A 26845-nucleotide genomic window follows, 5' to 3' on the forward strand; every position below is an offset into this window, starting at 1 on the left:
CAGCCCTTGGCAACAGGGACCCTACCAGGCCTCCTTCCAGTTCCCACTGTGATTCTTAGTTTCACACTCACTTCTAGTGGGGCTCCTTTTTTAGGTGATGACTTAGTGATTTCTGGGTTTCTTGGTTCTTGTGATGCTCTCGAGTCCTCTTTTTCTTTTTTTTCTTTTAGATGGAGTCTCGCTCTGTCACCAGGCTGGAGTGCAGTGGTGCAATCTTGGCTCCTGCAACCTCCACCTCCCAGGTTCAAGTGATTCTCCTGCCTCAGCCTCCCAAGTAGCTGGAACTACAGGCACGTGCCACTACGCCTGGCTAATTTTTTGTATTTTCAGTAGAGACAGGGTTTCACCATCTTGGCCAGGATGGTCTCGATTTCTTGACCTTCTGATCCGCCCGCCTCGGCCTCCCAAAGTGCTGGGATTACAGGTGTGAGCCACCGCGCCCAGCCAAATCCTCTTTTTCTAACCTCCACTTCTGCCAGGACATGCCTTGCCTTACACACACACACACACACACACACACACACACACACACACACACAGCCTTCCCACCCCGACCTCTCCCACCCACCCTGTATCTTCCTCCTGTTCTTACACACACACACACACCCTCTCACACACACACACACACACACACCCTTCCCACCCCGACCTCTCCCACCCACCCTGTATCTTCCTCCTGTTCTTACACACGCACACACACACACACACACACACACACACACACACACACACACACACACACACACACACACCCCCTTCCCACCCCGACCTCTCCCACTGACCCTGTATCTTCCTCCTGTTCTTGTTGCTACCTTAGTTTGGCCCCACCAATTAATTAGCATCCTAGAGTTCCAGGGGATGTTTTTTCACGTAGTTTTTGGTAGAGTTGTTGTCTGTAGATGTTATCTTTTGCTATCCTAGTTATTTTCACGTTTTTGTGAGGAGATTCGGGAAGATCCCAGAATCTGCTGCTGCCATCACCACTACTTTCTTTGCTTCTCTTCACTCTTGCATTTTTAAATTTTAAATTGCCTGCTCTTTCTCCTAAAGTGATATATTGTAGCCCTGCTTTTGAAATATTTCATCCGACCACTATTAAAGTCATTATGACATTTGTTACTAGTCCAAAGATTGTGAGATATAGAAGTGTAAATTTAAGTATGTGTATCCTCTGGGCAACAGTTGGGCAGACTCTTGTCTGACAATTTGAATTTATTTACATTTTTAGCTGGATGCAGTGGCTCGTGCCTGTAATCCCAGGACTTTGGGAGGCCAAGGTGGGAGGACTGCTTGAGCCCAGGAGCTCAAGACCAGCCTGGGCGACATAGGTGAGACTCCTGCCTCTACAAAAAAAAAGAAAAAAATTAGCCAGGTGGGCTGGCATATGCCTGTAGTCCTAGCTACTCAGAAGACTAACATGAGAGGATCTTGAGTCCAAGAGTTCCAGGGTGTAATGAGCTATGATCACACACCACTGTACTCTGGCCTGGGTGACAGAGGGAGACCCTGTCTCAAAACAAAACAAAGCAGAATTCATTTTTAGCAAGAGCCGTAACATGTTGCTACACTTTATTGTGAAATTCAAAATAGCATAAAGTGCTTCTGGGCTAAGGACAACCAAGCAGGCCACCTGAAAAGTCTCTGTGTTCTACTCTGACAACTGATCTGAATGAGGATGGTACCAAGTTCAGATATACTTCTGTAAACTTGGCTGGATGACATTTGCCTGGTATGCTTTATTTATTGCAGGTGGAAAGAGTAATTAACTCAACTTTCTAAAAGAGAAAATCAGACTTAAGAATTTTGGAAGTATTATTAGTTCTAATCACAAATGTTAAACACTATAGTGAATATAGTAATTTAAACTTTATTGTCCTAAATTTTCATATTATTTGATTGAGCCACTTCTTTGACATTTTAGGCTCCCTGTTGAGATCAATTACAAGTAAATAGTCTGTTAGAATTGTACCTTTTGTGGTGTGCTCCAGGGTCAAGATCTAAGCTACCAAAACATGCATATTAGCCATTAAAAGCTTTTATATAGAGGGTACAAAAGGTTGGATTTAAACTAGCAAATGGGGAGTGAAATTGTACATCCATGGTCCTGTTACAGCCATCACTGAATTAACTAGTCTTGAGGCACACCCAGAGGTAATGAGCTTTGGGTGAGAGCACAGACTTGAAAGCCACACACTAAATGAAACTGGGTCTTCCTCAACCATTTCACTGAGTGACATTTGGCAAGTAATTAAATTTTCACATCTGTAAAGTGGAGATAAAAAGTCTCTGACTCACAGAGCTATGAGGGGGATTAAATAGATATAGTTAAATCATTCAAAACAATGCCTGGCACCTAATGAGCACTGTAAGCACTTCCTGTTGTTATTATCCTCTGTTCCTGAGTTGGTGAGTTGGGTGGTATTAGTACATTGTATTACCAAGAGTGAGTAATACTGCCTTCCAACTTATAGCAATGGAAGTCTTTCACGACCACCATCAAACATTGGGAGCATTAATGACTCATTTGTTTTTGTTTTTTTAAATGTAGAGGTTTTTATTTTTATTGTTTGCTTGTCTGGTTTTTTTGAGACAGTCTTGCTCTGTTGCCTAGCTTGGAGTGCAGTGGCATGATCTCAGCTCACTGCAGGCTTGACCTTCTGGGCTCAGGTGATCCTCCCACCTCAGCCTCCCAAAGCACTGGGATTACATATGAGAGCCATGGAGCCTAGCCTTAATGTAGCTTTTACTTTTTCTTTACTTTTTTTTTCAGATGGAGTCTTGCTTTGTTGCCTAGGCTGGAGTGCAGTGGTGTGCTCTCGGCTCACTGCAACCTCCGCCTCCCAGGTTCATGCAATTCTCCTGCCTCAGCCTCCCAAATAGCTGGGATTACAGGCGTGAACCATCATGCCCAGCTAATTTTTGCATTTTTAGTAAAGACAGGTTCTGCCATGTTGGCCAGGCTGGTCTTAAACTCCTGGTCTCAGGTGATCTGCCCGCCTCGGCCTCCCAAAGAGCTGAGATCACAGGCGTGAGCCACTGTGCCCGGCCCTAATGTAACTTTTAAAAACACTTAATTTTAACTCAGGAAACACTTTATTTAATTAGGAAGGTCTTAAATACAATAGGTGTAGTTTTATAGTATTATTTTCTTGTATATTTTTAGGGGAAAATTCACATGGTAATTAATTTTTCCCCAGGTAATTTGAACATTAGAGTAAAAGACTTTGTAATGTTGAAACAAATTAATTGCGTATAAATTATGGAGCAATTGTTTTACAGAAACAGTCTCCGTAATCCCAGCACCGCACTTAAATTCACTTATAGTCTACCAGTCAACTTGTCAGAGATATAGTTTGCGTAAAGTCAAATTCCTCTGCATCTTTTTTTTTTTTTTTTTTCCTGAGACAGGGTCTCACTCTCTCCCCCAGGCTGGAGTGCAGTGACCTAGTCACAGCTGGCTGCAGCCTCGACCTCCCAAGGCTCAGGCGATCCTCCCCTCTCAGCCTCCCAAGTAGCTAGGACTATAGGCAGATGTCACCATGCCTGGCTAATTTTTGTATTTTTTGTTGAGATGAGATTTCGCCATATTGCTCAGGCTAGTCCTCCACATCTTAGTAAGCTTTCATTTATTTGTTTCTTCCTTGACACAAAGCTATGGGAAACATTGGTAAATTAAATTTTAATTCTAAATTCCTTTGGTTTGATTTGAACTTAAAATCTGTAACATTGCACTTGACCTTAAGAACACTCACAGACTTGTCATTTGAATCCTAATGCAGTGCTGTTAGGTGATCACTGCCCATTAAATGAAGAGAAAAATGTACTATATGAGAAAAATCTATTTGCCTTTGTATGTCTTTCACAGTCTTTTTTCCTTTTGTTACTGTATTTATTAATTTTCGAGACTACCATAAAACAATTTGGATTTAAATTGTGTCTTGGACCAGAATTTGATGAGACATTTTGGTCAGTTTACCAAAATGGCTTTAGGTCAAGATCTGCGAGCCACATGAAGCTTTATAAATTTTTCAGATATACTACTAGAAAAATGATAGGCCGGTTTTCTTTCACAGTTTTCATTGGGAATCAGGATATCTAATAAGAATTAACAAAATTAGATAAGAAGTACACAACATGGTGAAACCCCGTCTCTACTAAAAATACAAAAAATTAGCCGGGCATGGTGGCGGGTGCCTGTAAGTCCCAGCTACTTGGCAGGCTGAGGCAGGAGAATGGCGTGAACCCAGGGAGGCAGAGCTAACAGTGAGCTGAGATCGCACCACTGAACTCCAGCCTGGGTGACAGAGAGAGACTCCATCTCAAAAAAAAAAAAAAAGTACACAAATTAAATATATCAGAATCTGGAATATCTGGTTTGAAATATTTTGTTTGTTTGTTTATTTTTTTGTTTTTGAGATGGAGTCTCACTGTGTCACCCAGGCTGGAGTGCAGTGGCGTAATCTCTGCTCACTGCAACCTCCACCTCCTGATATTCTTATGAATCCAAAAATTTGATGAAGAGTTTTCACCAATAAGCACAAATATTTCACTTGTGTGGCTAATTTAGAACAATTGAGAATAAGATTCCCCTTGCAGGGCTTTTTCTTTGCCATTTCTAACCTATACCCACGGTTTGTCAAAGTGAGTATTTAATTCCCTATTTTAACATTATTTTATTTTATTTTTTGATATGGGGGTCTCACTCTGTTGCCCAGGCTGCATCTCTGCTCACTGCAGCCTCTGCCTCCCAGGTTCAAGCGATTCTCCTGCTTCGGCCTCCCTAGTAGCTGGGATTACAGATGCATACCATCACACCCAGCTAATTTTTTTGTATTTTTAGTAGACACAGGGTTTTGCCATGTTGGCCAGGCTGGTCTCGAACTTCTGACCTCAGGTGATCCATGTGCCTCGGCCTCCCAAAGTGCTGGGATTACAGGCATGAGCCACCGCACCCGGCCAACATTACTTTAAATTTCTGAATAAATTACCCTTGGCACTAAAACCAAATAGAAGAAAGCTAATTTTAGAAGAAGAAATTTTATTTTGATTTTGAAAGATATTGTTGTCTTCATTATGTACAGTAAGGGGAAGCTTGGGTCTGCTTGCAACTAGCTTTTCTGTCCAAAGAGTGGAAGGTAGAATATGATGATCCAAGTTACTTTTAACTTTAAATGTAGGTAATAGATAGTAACAACAGCACACACAAACATGCACACACAGGTACATACACACTCTGGCCATTGCCACTTTATATCTTTTTAAACTGTTCTTACCTCCTCTACCATTAGGGAATTCTGCTAGTCAGTTTCTCTCTGGCAAATGCTTGATTGACAGTCTACTCTCAATGTCTCCATCCCCCACTCCACAGACACAGAGATGATTAAGGAGTAAAAATAAAACAAGTACTTTCAATCAATCAATGTAATGGTCTATTTATAATATATAGATTCCTCATCCTCAGTTTTTCTCCCCAGCCTGGATCATATTCCTGTAAAAATCTTTAAAATTCTTTAGTTCAACTCCCTAATTTAGGATAGAAAGTCTGACTTGAACTTCTTTGAAAATACAGTATCCTTTTCAGTAAAACATTTGGCTTCCCTCTGCTTTAGTAATGTATACTTTAAAGTTGCAAATAACTACACTTATTTGGACTTAAATTGTATCTTGGACCAGAATTTGATGAGACTCTTTGGTCAATTTACCAAAATGGCTTTAGATCAAGATCTGAGAGCCATATGAAGCTTTAGAAATTTTTCAGATGTAGCTGGGCACAGTGGCTCATGCCTGTAACCTGTAATCCCAGCACTTTGGGAAGCCCAGGCGGGTAGATCACCTGAGGCCAGAAGCTCAAGATCAGCCTGGCCGACATGGTGAGACCCTGTCTCTACTAAAAATGCAAAAATTAGCTGGGCATGGTGGTGCACGCCTGTAGTCCCAGCTACTAGGGAAACTGAGGCGGGAGAATCGCTTGAACTTAGGGGGCGGAAGTTGCAGTGAGCCTAGATCACGCCATTGCACTCCAGCCTGGGCGACAGAGCGAGACTCTTTCAAAAAAGAATAAAAAGAAGCAACACACATACCTGTGTGTTTAATGCCAAATTAATCAAATATGGCTGAAATATTCGTTGAGTGACTCAAGACTTTAACAGAAAAAAGAAAAAGTTTCATCCAAAGCTACTTCAAATATACTTTGAATCATAAAGGAAGGATTTTGAGAGAGAGACTGAGAGGGGGTAGTGGATGGGAAAAAAGGTAGAACGGAACAGGAACAGGAAGAACAGATTTCTTGAAGTCAAATTTCAGTAATCTTAGGACTGCAGTAGGGAGAATCTGTTGGGAAGAGAATCTTACCTACACTGGAGAGTAGGATGAGGAGAGAAAGGAGGCTCTGGAGTGTTTCACATTTTCCATATCTCATTTAGCTCTCACAATAATTCAGCAACAGAGTTAACGTTATTCCTAGTTGACAGGCGAGAAAACTGAATCATCATAGAATTCAAGTAAATTCTGAGGCAAAGAAACAATGTTTTTGTTATGTACAAACATAATATAACAAAATTTGAGGGAGGTGATCCAAATTAGATAAAAATCTGCTACTGACCAGTATTATTTCCTCCCATTTATGGATGGAGAAATTCAGAAACAGCTAAATTATTAATACTTGGAAGCTGATGGAATGAATCAATATGGCATGGCAAAAAGAATCTCGCAGTAGCCATTTCCATATTTCCTGAGTTTAAGACATGCTGATTAGATGCTCTTAGCACGTCTATTTTGAAAAACAGCACATATTTAAAAGACATATGGCATTTAGAAATGTCACAATAAATGAAGCAGTAGCTTAATTATTTAGGGTAAACATTTATTTTACAGCTAGATAGCTTTGTAAAATTATATAATTTAACTCAATGTTTTTAAAACAAACTGTATGTATGTATGTATGTGATTATGTATGTATGTGACACAAAAAGTAACATATCTCTTAAAATTTGGGAAATTTAAAACCAAGTAACAATATAGAATAAATATTGCCCCTAATCCTACTATCCAGAGTTAAGCAAAATGCACTTTACTGTAACCCTTCCTTTTCTACTTATTATGTCATAGTAGTGCTGGACTTTCCAGAGATAGGGTTTCTACATAGTAGCTCACAAGTGTTCCAAGGAGTAGGAGGAACACATTATATGTCTAGTAATTTTTTTTTTTAAAGACAGAGTCTCACTCTGCTGCCCAAACTAGAGTATTGTAGCATAATCGTAGATTACTGCAGCCTCAGTCTCCTGGGCTCAAGCCATCCTCCTGCCTCAGCCTCCCAAGTAGCTGGAACTATAGGCACATGCCACCATGCCAGGCTAATTTTTTTTTTTTTTAAATAGAGACAGGGTCTTGCTATGTTGCATAGGCTGGTTTCGAACTCCCCGGCTCAAGCGATCCGCCCACCTCAGCTTCCCAAAGTGCTGAGATTACAGGCCTAGAACCACGAACCTGGTCCTGCTAGTTTAAAAAAAAAAAAAAAATTGTAGAAACGGGGTCTTGCTATGTTTCTCAGGCTGGTCTTGAACTCCTGGCCTCAAGTGTATATGTTTATTTTTAATGAACCAGGCACTATGCATTTAATTCCATGGTCCTGTTGCCTAATGCATTCCAAGGGTAATCCTTCATGTTTCCTAAGATGAACCTTGTGAAGAGTGTCAGGTTTGGGGGCAGACATGTATTTTACAAGATACGTTTTCTATAATTTTTTTTTTTTTTTTTTTGAGATAGAGTCTCGCTCTGTCGCCAGGCTGGAGTGCAGTGGTGCGATCTCAGCTCACTGCAACCTCCACCTCCCGGGTTCAAGCAATTCTCATGCCTCAGCCCCCCGAGCAGCTGGGATTACAGGCGTCCGCCACTACACCTGGCTAATTTTTGTATTTTTAGTAGAGACGGGGTTTCACTATGTTAGCCAGTTTGATCTCAAACTCCTGGCCTCAAGTGATCCACCCGCTTCAGCCTCCCAAAGTGCTGGGATTGCAGGCATGAGCCACCACGCCCGGCCTGTTTTCTATAATTTTGTAAAACAACTTTAGGTATGATGTATATACCATAAACATTTGTATGAACCATTTTACCACATACCATTTGATATGGTTAGGCTTTGTGTCCCCACCCAAATCTCATCTTGAATGGTAATCCCCATAATCCACACATGTCAAGGGAGAGACCAGGTTGAAGTAATTGAATCAGGGGGACAATTTCCTCCATGCTGTTTTTGTGATAGTGAGTGAGTGTGATAGTGAATGAGTGTGATAATGAGTGAGACGACATCTGCTGGTTTTAGAAGGGGGCCCTTTCCCCTGTCACTTGGCACTTGTCTGCCCTGCCGCCTTGTGAAGAAGGTGCCTTGCTTCCCCGTTGCCTTCCGCTGTGATTGTAAGTTTGCAAGGCCTCCCCAGCCATGCTGAACTGTGAGTCAATTAAACCTCTTTCCATTATAAATTACCTAGTCTTGGGCAGTTCTTTATAGCAGTGTGAAAGCAGACTAATACACATTTAAAATATATAGTTCTGTGGTATAATATGAAATATATTTGGCCTTTGTCCCTGATTCCTGTGACAAAGCCCCTAAAACTCTTGAAATTTCCTAAGTAATAGGAGTGTCTTTTGTTATTCACACTGAGTCCCTTTCATAACCCCTGAGTTTATACTAATAAAGTGACCTAGAGTGAGTCCGTAGATAGCCTCAGGGTGGGGCCAGTCTAGGAAAGACCAAGTGATGAGAGGATTAGAGAGTTGGAAATTTCATCCCCACCCTCCAGCCTCCAGGAAAGGGAAAGAAGGAGCTAGATTTTTTTTTTTTTTTTTTTTTTTTTGAGACGGAGTTTCACTCCTGTTGCCCAGGCTGGAGTGCAATGGCATGATCTCGGCTCACCGCAACCTCAGCCTCCCAGGTTCAAGTAATTCTCCTGCCTCAGCCTCCCGAGTAGCTGGGATTATACAGGCATGTGGCACCACACCCAACTAGTTTTGTATTTTTAGTAGAGATGGGGTTTCTCCATGTTGGTCAGGCTGGTCTCGAATTCCTGCCCTCAGGTGATCCACCGGCCTCAGCCTCCCGAAGTGCTGGGATTACAGGCGTGAGCCACCTCACCCAGCCAGAAGATTTTTTAAATCCCCAAAACAAAGTCCCAACCTTTCTTCTCCTGATCCTGGTAGCCACTAATCTACTTTCTATCACTGTAGATATGCTTTTTCTGGACATTTCTTATTAATAGAATCATATAATAGGTAATATTCTGCATCTGGCTTCTTTCACTTACTATTTTTAAGGTTCATGCATTTTGTTCCCCTTCATTGTTGAATAGTTTTCTACTGTATAGATATACCATGTTTTGTTCATCTATTCATTAGCTGATAGAAATGTTTTCATTTCTCTTGGGTACATACTTAGAAGTAGAATTGCAGCCGGGTGCGGGAGCTCACGCCTGTAATCCCAGCACTTTGGGAGGCTGAGGCAGGCGGATCACTAGGTCAGGAGATTGAGACCATCCTGAATAACACGGTGAAACTCTGTCTCTACTAAAAAATACAAAAAATTAGCCAGGCATGGTGGCGGGCACCTGTAGTCCCAGCTACTCGGGAGGCCGAGGCAGGAGAATGGCGTGAACCCAGAAGGCGGAGCTTGCAGCGAACCAAGATCACGCCACTGCACTCCAGCCTGGGTGACAGAGTGAGACTCCATCTCAAAAAAAAAAAAAAAAAATATATATATATATATATATATATGTATGTATATATATACACACACACACACATAAATTACCCCCAAACCTAAACATCTGCATTATACTGGTAAAAATTTAAATATTTAAACAGTATAACCATAAAGGTGCATGTAGACTTATATACTCAGACACACACAAACAAGCCCTCTTCACTTTATTTTTTAAAATTTTTATTTATTTGTTTATTTATTTTGAAACAGGGTCTTTCTCCGTCACCCAGGCTGGAGTGCAGTGGCACAATCTCGGCTCACTGCAACCTCTGCGTGGGCCACCACACCCGGCAAATTTTTTTGCATTTTTTGTAGAGTCAGGGTTTCATCATGTTGCCCAGTCTGATCTCGAACTCCTGGGCTCAAGTGATCTGCCAGCCTTGGCCTCCCAAAGCACTGGGATTACAGGCATGGACGCTATTCCCAGTGCCCTCTTAACTTTATTTATTTATTATTTTTTATTTGATTTTGGAGGAGTCTCCCTCTGTCACCTAGACTGGAGTACAGTGGCATGATCTCAGCTCACTGCAACCTCCACCTCCCAGGTTCAAGCAATTCTCTTGTGTCAGCCTCCTGAGTAGCTGGGATTACAAGCATGTGCCACCACACCCAGCTAATTTTTGTACTTTTAGTAGAGACAAGGTTTCACCATGTTGGTCAGGCTGGTCTTGAACTCCTGACCTCAGGTGATCCAGCTGCCTTGGCCTCCCAAAGTGCTGGGATTACAGGCGTGAGCCACCACGCGTGTCCTAATTTTTGTATTTTTAATAGAAACAGGGTTTCACCGTGTTAACCAGGCTGGTCTCGAACGAACTCCTGACCTCAGGTGATCTGCCCGCCTCAGCCTCCAAAAAAGCTGGGATTATAGGCATGAGCCACCGTGCCCGGCCTATTTGTTTATTTTTTTACTTGGAGTGGTCTTCAGTGTTACCCCCATCTTCCCTTTAATATGAATACTTATATCTCTCTGATCTCTACTTTTTAAAAAAACTAACTTTTTATTTGGAATTATTTTATTTATTTTATTGTTTAGAGACAGGGTCTTGCTATGAGGCTGGTGTCAAACTCCTGGCCTCAAGCAATTCTCCCACCTCAGCCTCCCAAGTATCTGGGATTACAGGTGTGAGTATTTGGAATAATTTTAGATTTACAAAGGTTGTGAAGATAGTACAGAGAATTTTCGTATACCCTTGCCCATCTCCCCTAATGTTATCCTCTCACATTACCATGGTACATGTATCAAATCTAACAAAAACATGGATAGCATTATTATAACTAAACTCAGATTTTGTTCACATTTCACCAGTTTTTCCATTAGTCCGTTTTCTATTCTGGGCTCCCCTCCACGATACCATGTTGCATTTAGTCATCTTATTTCCTTAATCTTCTCTGGACTGTGATGGTTTTTTAGTCTTCTCTTGTTTTTCATGACTGTGGCAGTTTTGGGGAATACTGGTCAGAATGTCTCTCAACTTGGGTTTGTCTAACGTATTTTCCATGATTGGCTGGGCTCAGTGGCCCATGACTGTATTCCAGCACTTCAAGAGGCTGGAGCGGGAGGATGGCTTGAGCCCAGGAGTTCAAAACCAGCCTAGGCAACAAAGCAAGACCCCATCTGCACAAGAAAATAAAAAAGTTAGCTGGGTGTGGTGGTGCATGCCTGTGGTCTCAGCTACACAGGAGGCTGAGACAGGAAGATCCCTTGAGCCCAGGGAGTCAAGGCTGCAGTGAGCCATGTTTGCACCACTGCACTCCAGCCTAGGTGACAGAGCAAGACCCTGTCTCAAAAAAAAAAAAAAAAGTACAGTGTAGATATGCTGGACAAAGGGGATATTCACATCCCAGGCACAGCAGAGCAGGATGGCACAAAACTTCATCATGCTACTCAGAACAGTGTGCAATTTAAAACTTAAGAATTGTTGCAGGCACTGTGGCTCACGCCTGTAATCCCAGCACTTTGGGAGACCAAGGCAGGCAGATCACCTGAGGTCGAGAGTTGGAGACCAGCCTGACCAACATGGAGAAACACTGTCTCTACTAAAAATACAAAAAATACAAAAATCTTTATCTATTTAGATGTTCACTTTACATAGTTGTAATCCATGTGAATGTAGAATTTGGCATTTTGATTTTGTGACTTAACATTATTTATATACATTTCCCCATTCTTTTACAGAGTTTGCATATTCAATTTATTTATTTATTTATGAGACAGAGTCTTGCTGTGTCACCCAGGCTGGAGTGCAGTGGTGTGATCTCAGCACACTGCAACCTGAGCCACGATGCCTGGTCCATATTCATTTTAATAATTAAAAGACATGGCCAGGTGAGGTGACTCATTCCTATAATGCCAGCACTTTGGGAGGCCAACGCAGGAGGATTGCTTGAGCCCAGGAGTTCAAGACCAGCCTGGGCAAGACGGCAAAACCTCATCTTTACAAAAAATACAAAAATTAACTAGGTGTGATGACGTGTGCCTAGAGTCACAACCACTAGGGAGGCTGAAGTGGGAGTATCACCTGAGCCAGGGGACATCGAGGCTGCAGTGAGCCATGATTACGCCACTGCACTCCAGCTTTGGTGATAGAGTGAGACCCTCTCGGGGAAAAAAAAAGACATGAAGTTGGTATTAACAATTCTCAGTTTGTAGTATCTGCACTTGCTCCATGTTTCACTATTTATAATGTTGTTATAAACATTTTTATGCATATAGATTTTAATTATACCTTAGGATACATTCCTAAGACTGGGATGCTTGAGTTAAAAGGTAAAATCATTGGCCAAGCATGGCGTCTCACACTTGTAATCCCTGACTTTGGAAGGCCGAGGTGGGCAGATCACCTGAGGTCAGGAGTTCGAGACCAGCCTGGCCAACATGGTGAAACCCCTTTTCTACTAAAAATACAAAAAAATTAGGCAGGCATGATGGTGGGTGCCTGTAATCCCAGCTACTTGGGAGGCTGAGGCAGGAGAATCACTTGAACCTGGGAGATGGAGTTTACACTGAGCCAAAATTGTGCCATTGCACTCCAGCCTGGGTGACAAGAGCGAGACTCCCTCTCAAAAAAACAAAAAAAAGGCAGAATCATTTTCATGATTTGTTGTTGCATTCTACCAGGTTACATGGCAGAAAATGTATAGCAATTTAAAAGACCAGTAAAAATGTATAAATATACATATCTATTTCCCTGTAGACTTATCAGTACTTTTTCCCTAATTTAATACAAGAAAGGAGGAAAGGAAAGAAGCCAGTATGCTAAATTTTTTTTTTTTTTTGAGATGGAGTTTCACTTTTGTTGCCCAGGCTGGAGTGCAATGGCACGGTCTCAGCTCACTGCAACCTCCGCCTCCTGGGTTCAAGCGATTCTCCTGCCTTAGCCTCCCAAGTAGCTGGGATTATAGGCACCCGCCACCGTGCCCAGCTAATTTTTGTACTTTTATTAGAGACGGGTTTTCACTATGTTGGCCAGGCTGGTCTTGAACACCAGACCCCAGGTGATCCACCCACTTCAGCCTCCCAAAGTGTTGGGATTACAGGCATGAGCCACCGCGTCCAGCCTTGTGCTAAATATTTTTACAACAATTATGTCATTTGCCTCATTTAATTTTCTCCATCAGTCAGTAAGGTAGATACTACTCCCAGTTGACAGGGCAAGGGCTGGGTGCCATAGGCCCCTGGGATGATGGCCAGAGGGCAGATACCAAAGGTCAAGTCCTGGAATATTGCCCAAGCCAGAGCTGGAAGAAGAAATCCAAAGCAAGTCACGAAGAACAGAGACCAGAGAAGGAATGGGGGCCAAGGCACTGGATCAAATGAAGGGAACGGAAAGCCTGAGCTGGGTTGGGAAATGGGAGGTCCTTTGGATGAATTCTGAATTCTAAAACACATCTTTTTAGTGACTTTTTTTTTTTTTTTTTGTAGAGACAATGTCATTATGTTGCCCAGGCTGGTCTTAAACTTCTGGCCTCAAGTGATCATCCTGCCTCAACCTCTCAAGTGCTGGGATTGAAGACATGAGCTACCATGTCTGGCCTTTAGTAACCTTTTATAGGATCCAGCCAGGGCTTTGTGAGTGGAATGGGTTCATTTAAAGATACCAGAAGAGAATAGTTACTAAGACATTTTAGAGTTCATCAATTTATCACATTTATGTTTAAAAAAATAATAAAGTTGCTACATCTGCATACATATTTACGTGATGTACAGAGGAGGTCTAAAAGGATAGGCACTAAACTTAAAAACGTTGGATAGATCTTTGGGAAAATGAATGGGATTCAGGGCAGGAATAGGATATGAGGGTGTTTTATATGTCTGCTTTGTTGGAATACTTATGTGACTTTTTTAAAGGAAAAGTTATTGCTAGAAAAAGCTTTCATTCATTCTTTCATTTATTCGGTTAACATTTATTGGATGCTCACTGTATACTAGGCCCTGTGTGAGGATCTGAAGTAAGGTGTAGATTCTACCCACTAGAAGAAGTCATGTTCTGGTATAGTGTTTTTCAAACTTTGACTCAGCCTGTTAGCAAGTTCTGAAATTAAAAATCAGTTGGTCATATTATATTATAACCCATAGTATAAAATAAAATATCTGTGAGGCCATGCTTATATAAATTAATAATTGAGTAAATAAACAAATGACCTGGGCAACATAGCAAGACCCCGTGTCTACAAAAAAATTTTTTTTAATTAACAGGGCATAGGCCGAGCCCAGTGACTCACGCCTGTAATCCCGGCACTTTGGGAGGCCGAGGTGGGCAGATCACAAGATCAGGAGTTTGGGGCCAGCCTGGCCAATATGGTGAAACCCCATCTCTACTAAAAATACAAAAATTAGCCAGGCCTGGTGGCAGGCACCTGTAGTCCCAGCTACTTGGGAGGCTGAGGCAGGAGAATCGCTTGAACCCTGGAGGTTTTAGGCAGAGGTTGCAGTGAGCCAAGATCGCGCCACTGCACTCTGGCCTGGGTGACAGAGCAAGATGCTATCTCAAAAAAATAAATTAATTAAATAAAATAAAATTAGCAGAGCATGGAGGTATGTGCCTCTAGTCCCAGCTACTCGGGAGGCTAATGTGGGAGGATCACTGGAGGCTGGGAGCTCAAAGCTGCAGTGAGCCATGATTGCACTACTGCACTCTAGCCTGGGTGATAGAGCAAGACTCTGTCTCAAAAAAAAAAAAAAAAAAAAAACAGGTCATACTGATAGTATGTGCCTTTGACATAATATGATGCAAATGGCACTTTACCTCTGTACTCTTTCTCCCAAAAAGATATAACTTCTGTCTAATAATAACATCAGACAAATCCCAGTAAAGGGACATTCCTTAAAATACCTGACCAATACTCTTCAAAACTGTCAAGGTATATCTCTGTATATCATGTAAATAATTTAATATATATATTACATTTTATATATATATTACATCTCACATTTACATTGTATATATTTGTATACTGGGCCACAATGTAAAATCTTTCTCTCACAGTCACAGCTTTAAAAGTCTAAATTGCTTTTCTGGTAGGAGACCTCAACATGCGATAAAATGGTTATTATATAGACTACAGACTGGATTATCTGCTCTTTGTAGTTGGGAAGAAAGGATTGGAATAGGCAGGAAAAGCTTCACCAGGGAAAAGACAACATGTTATCATGATGATACTGGCTAACCCTTATGTAGCACTCGCTGTGTGCCAACTGCCTAGCCTGGTCCAGGAATGTTACATATCCTAACTCCTTTAATTCTCACAACAGCCTAGGAAGTGAGTACTGTTACTGTGGCCATTGTACAGAAGACTGAGTTCTAAAAGATTAAGTATCTTGTCCAGGGTCACAAAGCAACTAAGTAGGAGAGCCAAGCAGTCAGGCTCCAGTTCATGCTCTTGACTATTACACTATACTGTGCTAGTACTACATGTTTTCTGGGTGAAAATTTGCATTTTAACTTTGGGGATTTTATTTAAATCACTTTTCAGGAGGCAAAAAAGAAATGTTTTTGTCTGATATTACCTTAGTGTTTGTGTGCGTGTATTATTACAATATTATGATTCTGGGGTACATAAAAAGCATTTAGAGCTAGAAAGAGTGTTAATTATCATCAACTATCATTTTCTTTTTTTTTTTTTCTTTTTTCTTTCTTTTTTTTTTTTTTTGAGACGGAGTCTCGCTCTGTTACCCAGGCTGGAGTGCAGTGGCATGATCTTGACTCACTGCAACCTCCGCCTCCTGGGTTCAAGCGATTCTCCTGCCTCAGCCTCCCAAGTAGCTGGGATTACAGGCGTCCGCCACCATGCCCGGCTAATTTTTTTTATTTTTAGTAGAGATGAGGTTTCACCATGTTGGCCAGGCTGGTTTTGAACTCCTGACCTCAAGTGATCCACCCGCCTCGGCCTCCCAAAGTGCTAGGATTACAGGCATGAGCCACTGTGTCCAGCCTTATCATTTTCATTTCTAAATCTACATACTCTACTTTTTGTTTTCTCTTTAGAGACGAGGTCTTTCTCTGTTGCCCAGGCTGGAGTGCAGTGGCTATTCACAGGCATGATCATAGCGTACAGCAGCCTCAAACTCTTGGGCTCAACCAATCTTCCCACCTTAGCCTCCCAAGTAGCTAATACTATGGATGCAGGTACCTGGCTACGTACTATACTTGTTTTTTTTCTTTTCTTTTCTTTCTTTTTCTTTTTGAGACGGAGTCTTGCTCTTGTCGCCTAGGCTGGAGTGCAGTGGCACGATCTCAGCTCACTGCAACCTCCGCCTCCTGGGTTCAGGCGATTCTCCTGCCTCAGCCTCCTGAGTAGCTAGGATTACAGGTGTCCACCACCACAGCCAGCTAATTTTTGTGCTTTTAGTAGAGATGGGGTTTCGCCATGTTGGCCACACTGGTCTCGAACTCCTCACCTCAGGTTATCTGCCCGCCTTGGCCTCCCAAAGTGCTGGGATTTCAGGCGTAAGCCACCGTGCCCAGCCTATACTGTACTTTTTCATGCAGTGATTTGTTTGGCATTTTCCAGATTAATTGTGCAGCAGTGTTAGAAAAGAGAATAATGACTGGATCACTTCCAAAGCTACCTGAAGTTAATGCTCATTAAGCTCAAGTTAACATTTGGCTGGGCGCAATGTCTCACGTCTATAATCCTAGCACTTAGTGAAGCTGAGGCGTGTGAATCACTTAAGTCCAGGAGTTCAAGACTACACTGGGCAACTGGAAACCGCCCCTTTACAAAATGTACAAAAGTTAGCTGGGCGTGGTGGTGTGCACCTGTAGTCCCAGCTACTTGGGGGGCTGAGGTGGGAGGATTGCTTGAGCCTGGGAGGTCAAGGTTGCAGTGAGCTGTGATTGTGCCACTGCATTCCAGCCTGGGTGACAGAGTAAGACCCTGTCTCAAAAAACAGAACAAAAAAAAGCTTAAGTGAACATTTAATGACACTGATATGTAGAGTGAGGCAATGTGATAGATTAAAGACAGCATTATAGTATGAGTCAGGGGAGCAGAATTCAGTACTTCACTCTACATCTCTGGTCAGTTTTCCCATCTACAAAATGAAGGGAGTACGCCTCAGGGATGACAAATATAAGGTGCATATGTTGCCACTCCCTGCTTCCTAACCTACAACTGACGCACATGCCATCCTTTTGTTTTGAACCTGGAAGCAGCTCCAGAATCCTTCCCAAAGCAGCTATTACAGTTAGTCACAGTTGACACCCAAGTTGAAACCCATTTGCCATCTTTGGATATGACAATCTGTAAAGACTCTCCTAGGTCTAACTCCCAGAAATACGCCATCAGAAATATGATACCTGCTCAATTCAATGTGTACTTCGTTCAGCCTCTTCAATCTCTCTTTTCTCTGGGCATTAAGTTTACATCATGTGGTTGCTGGGACATGGATCTGAGCATATTCTACTTTTTTGTTGTTTTGGTTTATTTTATTTTTATTTTATTTATTTTTTGGAGACGAAGTCTTGCTCTGTCGCCCAGGCTGGAGTGCAGTGGTGCAGTCTCGGCTTACTGCAACCTCCGCCTCCTGGGTTCAAGTGATTCTCCTGCCTTAGCCTCTCAAGTAGCTACGATTACAGGCACCCGACAGCATGCCTGGCTAATTTTTTTGTATTTTTAGTAGAGAAGGGGGTTCATAATGTTAGCCAGGCTGGTCTCGAATTCCTGACCTCAACTGATCCACCCGCCTTGGCCTCCCAAAGTACTGGGATTACAGGCGTGAGCGACTGCACCCAGCCAGTTTTTTTTTTTTTTTTGGAGATAGGGTCTCCATCTGTCACCCAGGCTGGAGTGCAGTGGAGTGATAGCTCACTGTAGCCTAGAATTCCTGATCTCAGCCTTACTCTCCCAAGTAGCTGGGATTACAGACATGCACCACCACACCCAGCTCTTGTTTTTTCACTTGTTTGTTTTTTGTTGTAGAGGCATGGTCTCCTATATTGCCTAGGCTGGTCTTCAACTCTTGGCCTCAGGTGATCCGTCCACCTCGGCCTCACAAAGTGCTGGGATTACAGGCATGAACTACCTCGCCTGGCCCCATATTCTACTCTGAATCTACCAACCTCACTAGTCTTGAAAGCATGTTCATGCTAATCCAAGGAAAATGCTTGTTTGATTCCTGCTGTAAGTAACCTTAACCTTCTTTTCCTCTTGGGGTTTTCTAGATTCCCTTGCTAGGGCATCCTAGCACCATTTGTGTAATGCTTTCCCCAATGAAGTTGCCTTCTTTCTTCTTCCTTGATTTATATACACACATTCACACAAGCTTTTGGGTGTAGCATCGACTGACTTCCTTCCTGGTCATCAAAAGATCTTCCCCAGCTGTGTGTGTGTGTGTGTGTGTGTGTGTGTGTTTAGAGATAGGATCTTGCTCTGTTGCCCAGGCCAGAGTAGGAGTGCAGTGTTGTGATCATAGCTCACGCTGCCTCCAATTCCTGAGCACAAGCAGTCCTCCCACCTCAGCTTCCTAAGTAGCTGGGACTATAGGTACACACCACGATGCCTGGCTTTTTTTTTTTTTTTTTTTACTTTTATTTTAGTAGACATGGGGTCTCACTGTGTTTCCCAGGCTGGTCCCCAACTTCTGGGCTCAAGCTATCCTCCCACCATGGCCTCTCAAAGTGCTAGAATTATAGGTGTGAGCCACCACACCTGGCCCCTTGTGTGTCATTGAATGCAAATAGTTTAAAACAGGAAGTTCATACCGGCTCCCTGACCACTCCCAACACTTGTCTAAGCATATTCCCTTCTTACTGTCCTACCTCAGTTTCATAATTATTTCATCTCCCTCCTCCTTGATGATTAATAACCATGATAGGTGCTTACAGCATTCATCTTCAGTTCTCAGATGTGTACTTGTCTCTTGAGTCTCCACATTGTTTATTTTGGCATTGTATATTCTATAGTAAAAATAGTTTACAGTTGTGTTTCTCTAGTTTTTTACCACTGCATCATGCTACAGTTAAAATTGTCTAATGTTTAAGAGCATGCAGGAAAAGAAAGATATATGCAAGTCTTTAGAAGCCTTCGTTTACTCTTTTCAAAACTTAACGTCCTAATGAATATCAATTCAACATGTGCTTATTTGTCGTCCTTGTTCTTGAAGTCAGTGGGAAGGAATACTGTGCTTGTGTGGTAGAAACCAATTTGATCCCTTGATGTAACACCTCAGTGAGATCTTTTTACATCTGATTTTACCACTTAATGCAAGCAGGACATTTAAAGGCAAAGGTTTGGCCATGAGTACCTTTGAGACATTTTTTTCCTTTTACCTGGCAGTTGAAATCCAAGGTATAGAATTATAATTTCTAACTATCATAAAGATGATTTTTAAATAACTTTGCTGAAAGGGAGTAAAAGAAAGGATGGTAATCTTAACTTCCTGGTAACCTGCCGTAATTTACTGACAATAATTTGTGAGGCAAATAAAAGCAGCAGTTAATCCCAAATGATTAAACACCATAGAGTATGTTGCAATCCCACCCACAGCCATGAGTTTATCTTCCTGGAAAAGGAAGTGAATGGCCACAGGCCTCCCCCATGGCACAGCTGTTATATCCCCAGCTGAGCTGGTCTAGATAAATGAAGGCAACAACCCAGGCTTGGCCACACTGGGCCTGGCTCTTTACAGCTTAGTGTTTAGAATTGCTGTAAGATAACCACCTGTCTGATAGGGTTTAGGAAACAAGAAATGAGCTGGGAGGACAAAAATATATATATATATATATATAAACTTAGTCCAAGTATTATATCGTAATGTTGTTTCTAGTTGCAGCGAGGAAATAATACGGTTGACTCTTGAACAACACAGGCTTGAACTGCACGGATCCATTTATATGCAACCAAACACAGATGGAAAATACAGTGTTTGTGGCATGCAAAACCCCAGTTATATGGGGCTGATTTTTGTGTAGGTGGGTTCCACGGGGCCTACTGCGGGACTTGAGTATGCACGGATTTGGTTATACTCAGGGCAGTCCCGGAAACAATACCCTGCATACCAAGGGTTGACTGTAATGAAAACAGCTCAGTTGTAAAGTGAATATTTACTGTAGACCAGCGCCTTTGCTAAGTGCTGTTTGTGTTACCTATCTCACTCTCACACCTCAGAGGTAGCCATCCCCCTGGGGTTCAAAAAACCCAAGCAACTTAAGCCTCACATGGCAGGTATGTGGCAAAGCCAAGACTTGAGCCAGGTCTGTCTTACTCAAGTCTGAGCTTTTAAGCAATGCCTTCTCCTCTCTCCTCTAGCAGGCAAAATCCCCAAAGAAAAAAATACTTGATGGTTTCCAGCTTGACTTAGCTGCTTAGCTCAGTGCATAGTGGGACCCACCCTCTATCGTGGTGTTCCCCAGCCTCTGTATTTGCTGGGATTCTGATTATTCCAAGAACCACTCATTCACCAAAGGTCCTGTTCTTCCATGCAATCTGCTTATTTCACTAGATGCATGGGATGACACATGAATAAAGGACATTCAGGCATCTAGTGAAATAGGGAGAATCATAAAGGAGAGTCTCGACTCCCCCTTTTTTTTTTTGAGACAGAGTCTTGCTCTGTCACCCAGGCTGCAGTGCAGTGGCACAATCTAGGCGCACTTCAACCTCCGCCTCCTGGGTTCAAACAATCCTCCTGCCTCAGCCTCCTGAGTAGCTGGGACTACAAGTACATGCCACCACATCCAGATAATTTTTTTGTATTTTAATAGAGACCAAGTTTCGCCATGAGGTCTCAAACTCCTGACCTCAAATGATCCACCTGCCTCAGCCTCCCAAAGTGCTGGGATTACAGGCATGAGCCACTGTGTCTGGCCTAATTTTGGTATTTTTTAGTAGAGAGTGGGGTTTTACCATGTTGGCCAGGCTGGTCTCAAACCCTTGACCTCAGGTGATCTGCCCACCTCAGCCTCCCAAAGTGCTGGGATTACCAGCGTAAGCCACCGCTTGCCTGGGCAGTCAGCTCTACCCTTCAACAGGCATGGATGCCTCATCAAACAGATAATTAATGTTTTGTGCTCAAAGAGGCTGTGAAGTAGATCAAGCCCTGTAAATCATCCTCTGACTGGTATTCTGACAGCCGAGCATTTAGCAAACTGACTCTTAACAGACACCTTCTAAGGAACTGTTGCTAAGATCGCTAGCTGCAAATGCTTACCTGGGATGACCTAGCCCTGTAATAGTCTCCGCCGCTTTCAGTCTCCTAAGCAGCAGATTGGGAAACTGATCCCTGAAATTGCAGCTGCTAAAAGTGACACCTAATATTTGTGAACAAGTTGTAAGTATACATTAAAATCAATTTTTTTTTTGAGATGGAGTCTCGCTCTGTCACCAGGCTGGAGTGCAGTAGTGCGATGTTGGCTCACTGCAATCTCTGCCTCCCAGGTTCAAGTGATTCTCCTGTCTCAGGCTCCCAAGTAGCTGGGATTACAGGCGCCCGCCACCATGTCCAGCTAATTTTTGTATTTTTAGTAGAGATAGGGTTTCACCATGTTGACCAGGCTGTTCTTGAACTCCTGACCTCAGGCAATCCACCCTCCTCGGCCTCCCAAAGCACTGGGATTACAGGCATGAACCACTGCACCCGGCCAGGTCTATTTATTTTTAAAGAACCTTAGGAATCACCTTGCTCAGGGTTCTCAACCTAGAGCCCAGGATAGGTGTCAGGAAAGTCTGTGGATGTCCTGAGGTTCTTTTACAGCATTTAAGTACATACCTCCTTGCACGTTTTTCTGTAAAAGATTCATTAGCTTTTTTTGTATTCTCAGAGGGGTCTGTGTTCTAGTTTAATATACTTACATTAACAGATGAGGATGCTAAAGTTAATGAAATCAAATGGATTCTCTGATACCACACAGTAATAATTCACTAGGAATTGACTGGGCGCGGTGGCTCACGCCTGTAATCCCAGCACTATGGGAGGCCGAGGTAGGCGGATCACGAGGAGATCAAGACGATCCTGGCTAACACAGTGAAACCTTGTCTCTACTGAAAATACAAAAAATTAGCTGGGTGTGGTGGCGGGTGCCCATAGTCCCAGCTACTCGGGAGGCTGAGGCAGGAGAATGGCATGAACCCAGGAGGCGGAGCTTGCAGTGAGCCGAGATTATGCCACTGCACTCCAGCCTGGGGGACAGAGCACGAGACTCCATTTCAAAAAAAAAAAAATCACTAGGAATTTATGTTATAAGCAAATATTGCACGGAGGCAGTGGCTGATGCCTATAATCCCAGCACTTGGAAGGCTAAGGCAGGAGGACCCCTTGAGGCCAGGAGTTCAAGACCAGCCTGAGCAAAATAGTGAGACACCCCATCTCTACAAAAAATAAAAATAAAGGCCGAGCGCAGTGACTCATGCCTGTAATCCCAGCACTTTGAGAGGCCAAGGCAGGCAGATCACTTGAGATCAGGAGTTCGAGACCAGCCTGGCCAACATGGTGAAACCCGTCTCTACTAAAAATACAAAAATCAGCAAGGCATGGTGGCAGGCACCTGTAATTTTAGTTACTCAGAAGGTTGAGGCAGGAGAATCGCTTGAACCCAGGAGGTGGAGGTTGCAGTGAACTGAGATCGACTGCACCATTGCACTCCAGCCTGGGTGACAGAGTGAGACTCTGTCTCAAAAATAAAAATAAAGTAAAAATTAGCTGGGCATAGTGACATGTATCTGTAGTCCCAGCTACTCCCAGCTACTTGAGAAACTGAGGCTAGAGGATCACTTGAGCCTAGGAGTTCAAGGCTGTAGTGAGCCATGATTGTACCACTGTACTCCAGCCTGGGCCAGTATCCTCAGGACTGTTAAGGTCATCAAAAACAAGGAAGCCTGAGAAACTGTCCCAGACCAGAACAGACTAAAGCAACATGATAATTAAATGCACTATAGTATCCTGGATGGGATTCAGGAACAAAAAGAGGACACTAGTGGAAAAATCGATGAACCCCAAATAAAGTCTGGAGTTAAAAATAATGTACCAATATTGGTTTCTTAGTTTTGGCAAAAGTACCATGGTAATGTGAGATGCTAACAATGGCCATCTTTGCAACTTTAGTATAAATCTAAAATTTCAAATGTTAAAGTTCATTTAAGAACTATTATTCATCTTAGTTTTTTGCACTGATTCTCACAGATATCACAAAATGTGAATACAATATTGTCAGCGGAGCCAGACCAGCCAGCTCTGGTGGTCATGATGAAAGGAGGACTGGCCATTGATCAATATTATGCTCACTGCATTGATTTTTCCAAAACCTACGTTGAGTGTAAGAGAAACAAATATGAGATTCAATACAACTGAGTTAGACATAACAGCACAAGCATGAACCCCTGAATGAGGGGGATGAGTTAGGGGTGTCATGGATCCATGCATGTGCTTGACCTTTGAACTGCAGCCCACCTCTGACACAAAGTCATGCAGTGACTTTGGGTATCTTCTTTTCTTTTTTTTTTTTTTTTTTTTTTGAGAGTCTCGCTTGGTCACCCAGGCTGGAGTGCAGTGGTACAATCTCGGCTCACTATAACCTCTGCCTCCCGGGCTCAAGAGATTCTCTTCCCTTAGCTGGAGTACAGTGGCACCATCTCAGCTCACTGCAACCTCCACCTCCTGGGTTCAAGCAATTCTCCTGCCTCAGCCTTCTGAGTAGCTGGGATTGCAGGTGTGCACCACCATGCCTAGTTAATTTTTGTATTTTTAGTAGAGCCAAGGATTCACCATATTGGCCAGGCTGGTCTCGAACTCCTGACCTCAAATGATCCGCCTGCATTGGCCTCCCAAAATGCTTGGATTACAGGCATGAGCCACCGCTCCCAACTGGGTGTCTTATTTCTAAACTTTAACCTGCTTGACCTTAAAATAAGGATAACAGACTTGATAAGGTGGCTCACGCCCGTAATCCCAACACTTTGGGAGGCCAAAGCAGAGGATCACTTGAGCCTAAGTGTTCAAGAGCAGCCAGCAATATAGTGAAACCTCATCTCTACAAAAAGTTAAAAAATTAGCTGGACATGATGGTGCATGCCTATAATCCTAGCTATTCAGGAGGCTGAGGTGGGGAGATCACTTGAGTCCAGAGGCAGAAGTTGCAGTAAGCTGAGATTGCACCACTGCAGTCCAGCCTGGGTGACAGAGTGAGGCCCTATCTCAAAAATAAAGTAAGGATAACAGAAGTACCTACCTCAAACAATTGTGAGAATTGCTCAGCATAGGACCTTACAGAGCCTGTTATAGGGCCTGGAGGAATTTGATAAATTGATATCACTACTACTATTTCCACCACTAAGGAAAGGAAAGCTTTACTATAGGTCTTGTCTCCATTGCCCATAAAATAAAGCCCAAATTCCTTAGCATGACTTCTAAAGCCAATTATGTCATATGTGAGTAGCTTAATTTCCTGCAACTATTCTTCCCATGCCCTGAACTGCAGCCCCAGTGTACTTTCCAGAGCTTTCATACCCGTTTTCTCTGCCTCAGTGTTCCCCTGTAGCTCATTCTTCATGACCTCACATCAGTGCCCCTTCTCTGGGAAGCAGTTCTTCACTCTCCTGTGATGTTCCTTGTCCCTCCCTTCTGTACACCCATGGAAGCGGACCTGTCCCAGTTATAACTCATCACCTTGTACTGCCGTTGTTTACCTACCTAGCACCTTTGCTAGATGTAAAAATCAGAAGATCAGAAGTCCTTACTATTTCATCTCCACATTCTTCTGGTGCTTGACACATTGTTGTTACCCAGCAAAATGGATGAGTAAATTGAATGAATAGAAACAGAAGTACTGCAGTTGCTCAGAATTGTTTTGGAGAATAACTGATTAAAATTTATCATTGGTTTTTATTTATTTTTTTATTTTATTTTATTTTATTTATTTATTTATTTTTTTTTTTTTGAGACAGGGTTTCGCTCTGTTGCCCAGGCTAGAGTGCAGTGGCGCAATCTCGGCTCACTGCAAGCTCCGCCTCCGGGGTTCACGCCGTTCTCCTGCCTCAGCCTTTCGAGTAAATGGGACTACAGACCCCCGCCACCACCGCCAGCTAATTTTTTATATTTTTAGTAGAGACAGGGTTTCACCGTGTTATCCAGGATGGTCTCGATCTCCTGACCTTGTGATCCACCTGCCTCAGCCTCCCAAAGTGCTGGGATTACAGGCGTGAGCCACCGCACCCGGCCTGGTTTTTATTTATTAAAACCTCAATTAGTTCATAGGAATAAAGACTGATATTATCAGATGATATTTACTACTACTTTATTTACTGTTTATCTATTAAAACATTAATATAATTATTTGAGAAATTTGATCTTGCCTTTCTGGTTTTGTTTGTTTGTTTGTTTGTTTTTGTCTTCAAGGTTCCAGTTACAGCCATCCCTTGTCATAACTTTGGAACTGTATTTGGAAAAATACTGGCCAGGAAAGAAAAATGATAAAATTTTTCCTCATGGTGAATAAACAAGGGCAGACTCGACTTTCTAAGTACTATGAACATGTGGATATTAATAAGCGTACACTTCTGGAAACAGAAGTCATAAAGAGCTGTCTCTCTCGGTCCAATGACCAAGTAAGTCTCTGGTCCTCTCTTTTATCTCTGCATTCAACTCATCCTTGGCAGATTTGTTATTACTGAGTCTCAGGGGCCATCATTTTCTTCGAGCTATGCTCCTTCAACAGCTATTAGAGAAAATAAGTGATGTGAAATGAAAAACTGAAAGAAGCATAGATCTCTTTACATCCCTTTAAGAAAACAAAAACAAGGAAAACCTGGAAGAATCTTGGGTTCTTATTTAAGTCAGCATATTTGTCTCAATGCACCTGGGAAACAACAGTAAAATTTCCTTCTGCTAATAGACACCTCTTCTTTTTTCATTCCTATGAATTCAGCCCTTGAAACTCTCATGAGTGCCTGTAGCGGGTAGCTTTCTATAAGCCAAAAAATGAAGATCAGATGATTGGTATAGAGGTGAATACTGAAGACCCATTTTGTGCCAGAGGATAATAATATTATTCTCAAATGGGGTGGTTTTATTCTGCTTATTATTTTTATAAATATACCACCAATATAATACTGAAATCAGTGATTTAAAAACAAAACAAATTTGATTTTATTATCTAGGTGGGGAAAATGGAAATTAAGAATTCATATGAAACAACAAATTTATCCATATTCCAAAATGGAGGTTAAGGCTGGGTGCAATGGCTCACGCCTGTAATCCCAGCACTTTGGGAGGCCAAAGCGGGTGGATCACCAGAGGTCAGGAGTTCAAGACCAACCTGGACAACATGGTGAAAAATTAGCTGGGCGTAATTGTGCACAACTGTAGTACCAGCTACTGGGGAGGCCAAGGCAGGAGAATTGTTTGAACATGGGAGGTGAAGGTTGCAGTGAGCCAAGATTGCTCCATTGCACTCCAGCCTGAGGGACAAGAGCGAAACTCTGTCTCAAAAAAAACAGGAGGTTAAATAGGAATTTTAAAAACTGAGTCCTTTTTTTTAAATTATACTTTAAGTTCTAGGGTACATGTGCACAATATGCAGGTTTGTTACATATGTATACATGTGCCATGTTGGTGTGCTGCACCCGTTAACTCATCATTTACATTAGGTATATCTCCTA

The 26845-nt window shown here is 42.5% G+C and overlaps 1 protein-coding gene across 3 annotated transcripts in view; it reads left to right on the forward strand.

The window, feature by feature from the left end:
• AP4S1 (adaptor related protein complex 4 subunit sigma 1) overlaps positions 1–26845 on the forward strand; it is a 66813-nt gene that overhangs the window by 11439 nt on the left and 28529 nt on the right. For 2 of the 3 annotated variants that reach the window (XM_003780692.4, XM_024231587.3), the window contains exon 2: positions 25584–25792. In XM_003780692.4, the coding sequence (XP_003780740.2) occupies positions 25655–25792 (138 nt within the window). In that variant the 5' untranslated portion in view covers positions 25584–25654. Of the gene's footprint in view, positions 1–18186; positions 18377–25583; positions 25793–26845 lie in introns of those variants that run through there. The other variant, XM_063715816.1, reaches the window with a different exon arrangement.

Source organism: Pongo abelii, chromosome 15, assembly GCF_028885655.2.
Source record: "Pongo abelii isolate AG06213 chromosome 15, NHGRI_mPonAbe1-v2.0_pri, whole genome shotgun sequence".
NCBI lineage: Eukaryota > Metazoa > Chordata > Mammalia > Primates > Hominidae > Pongo > Pongo abelii.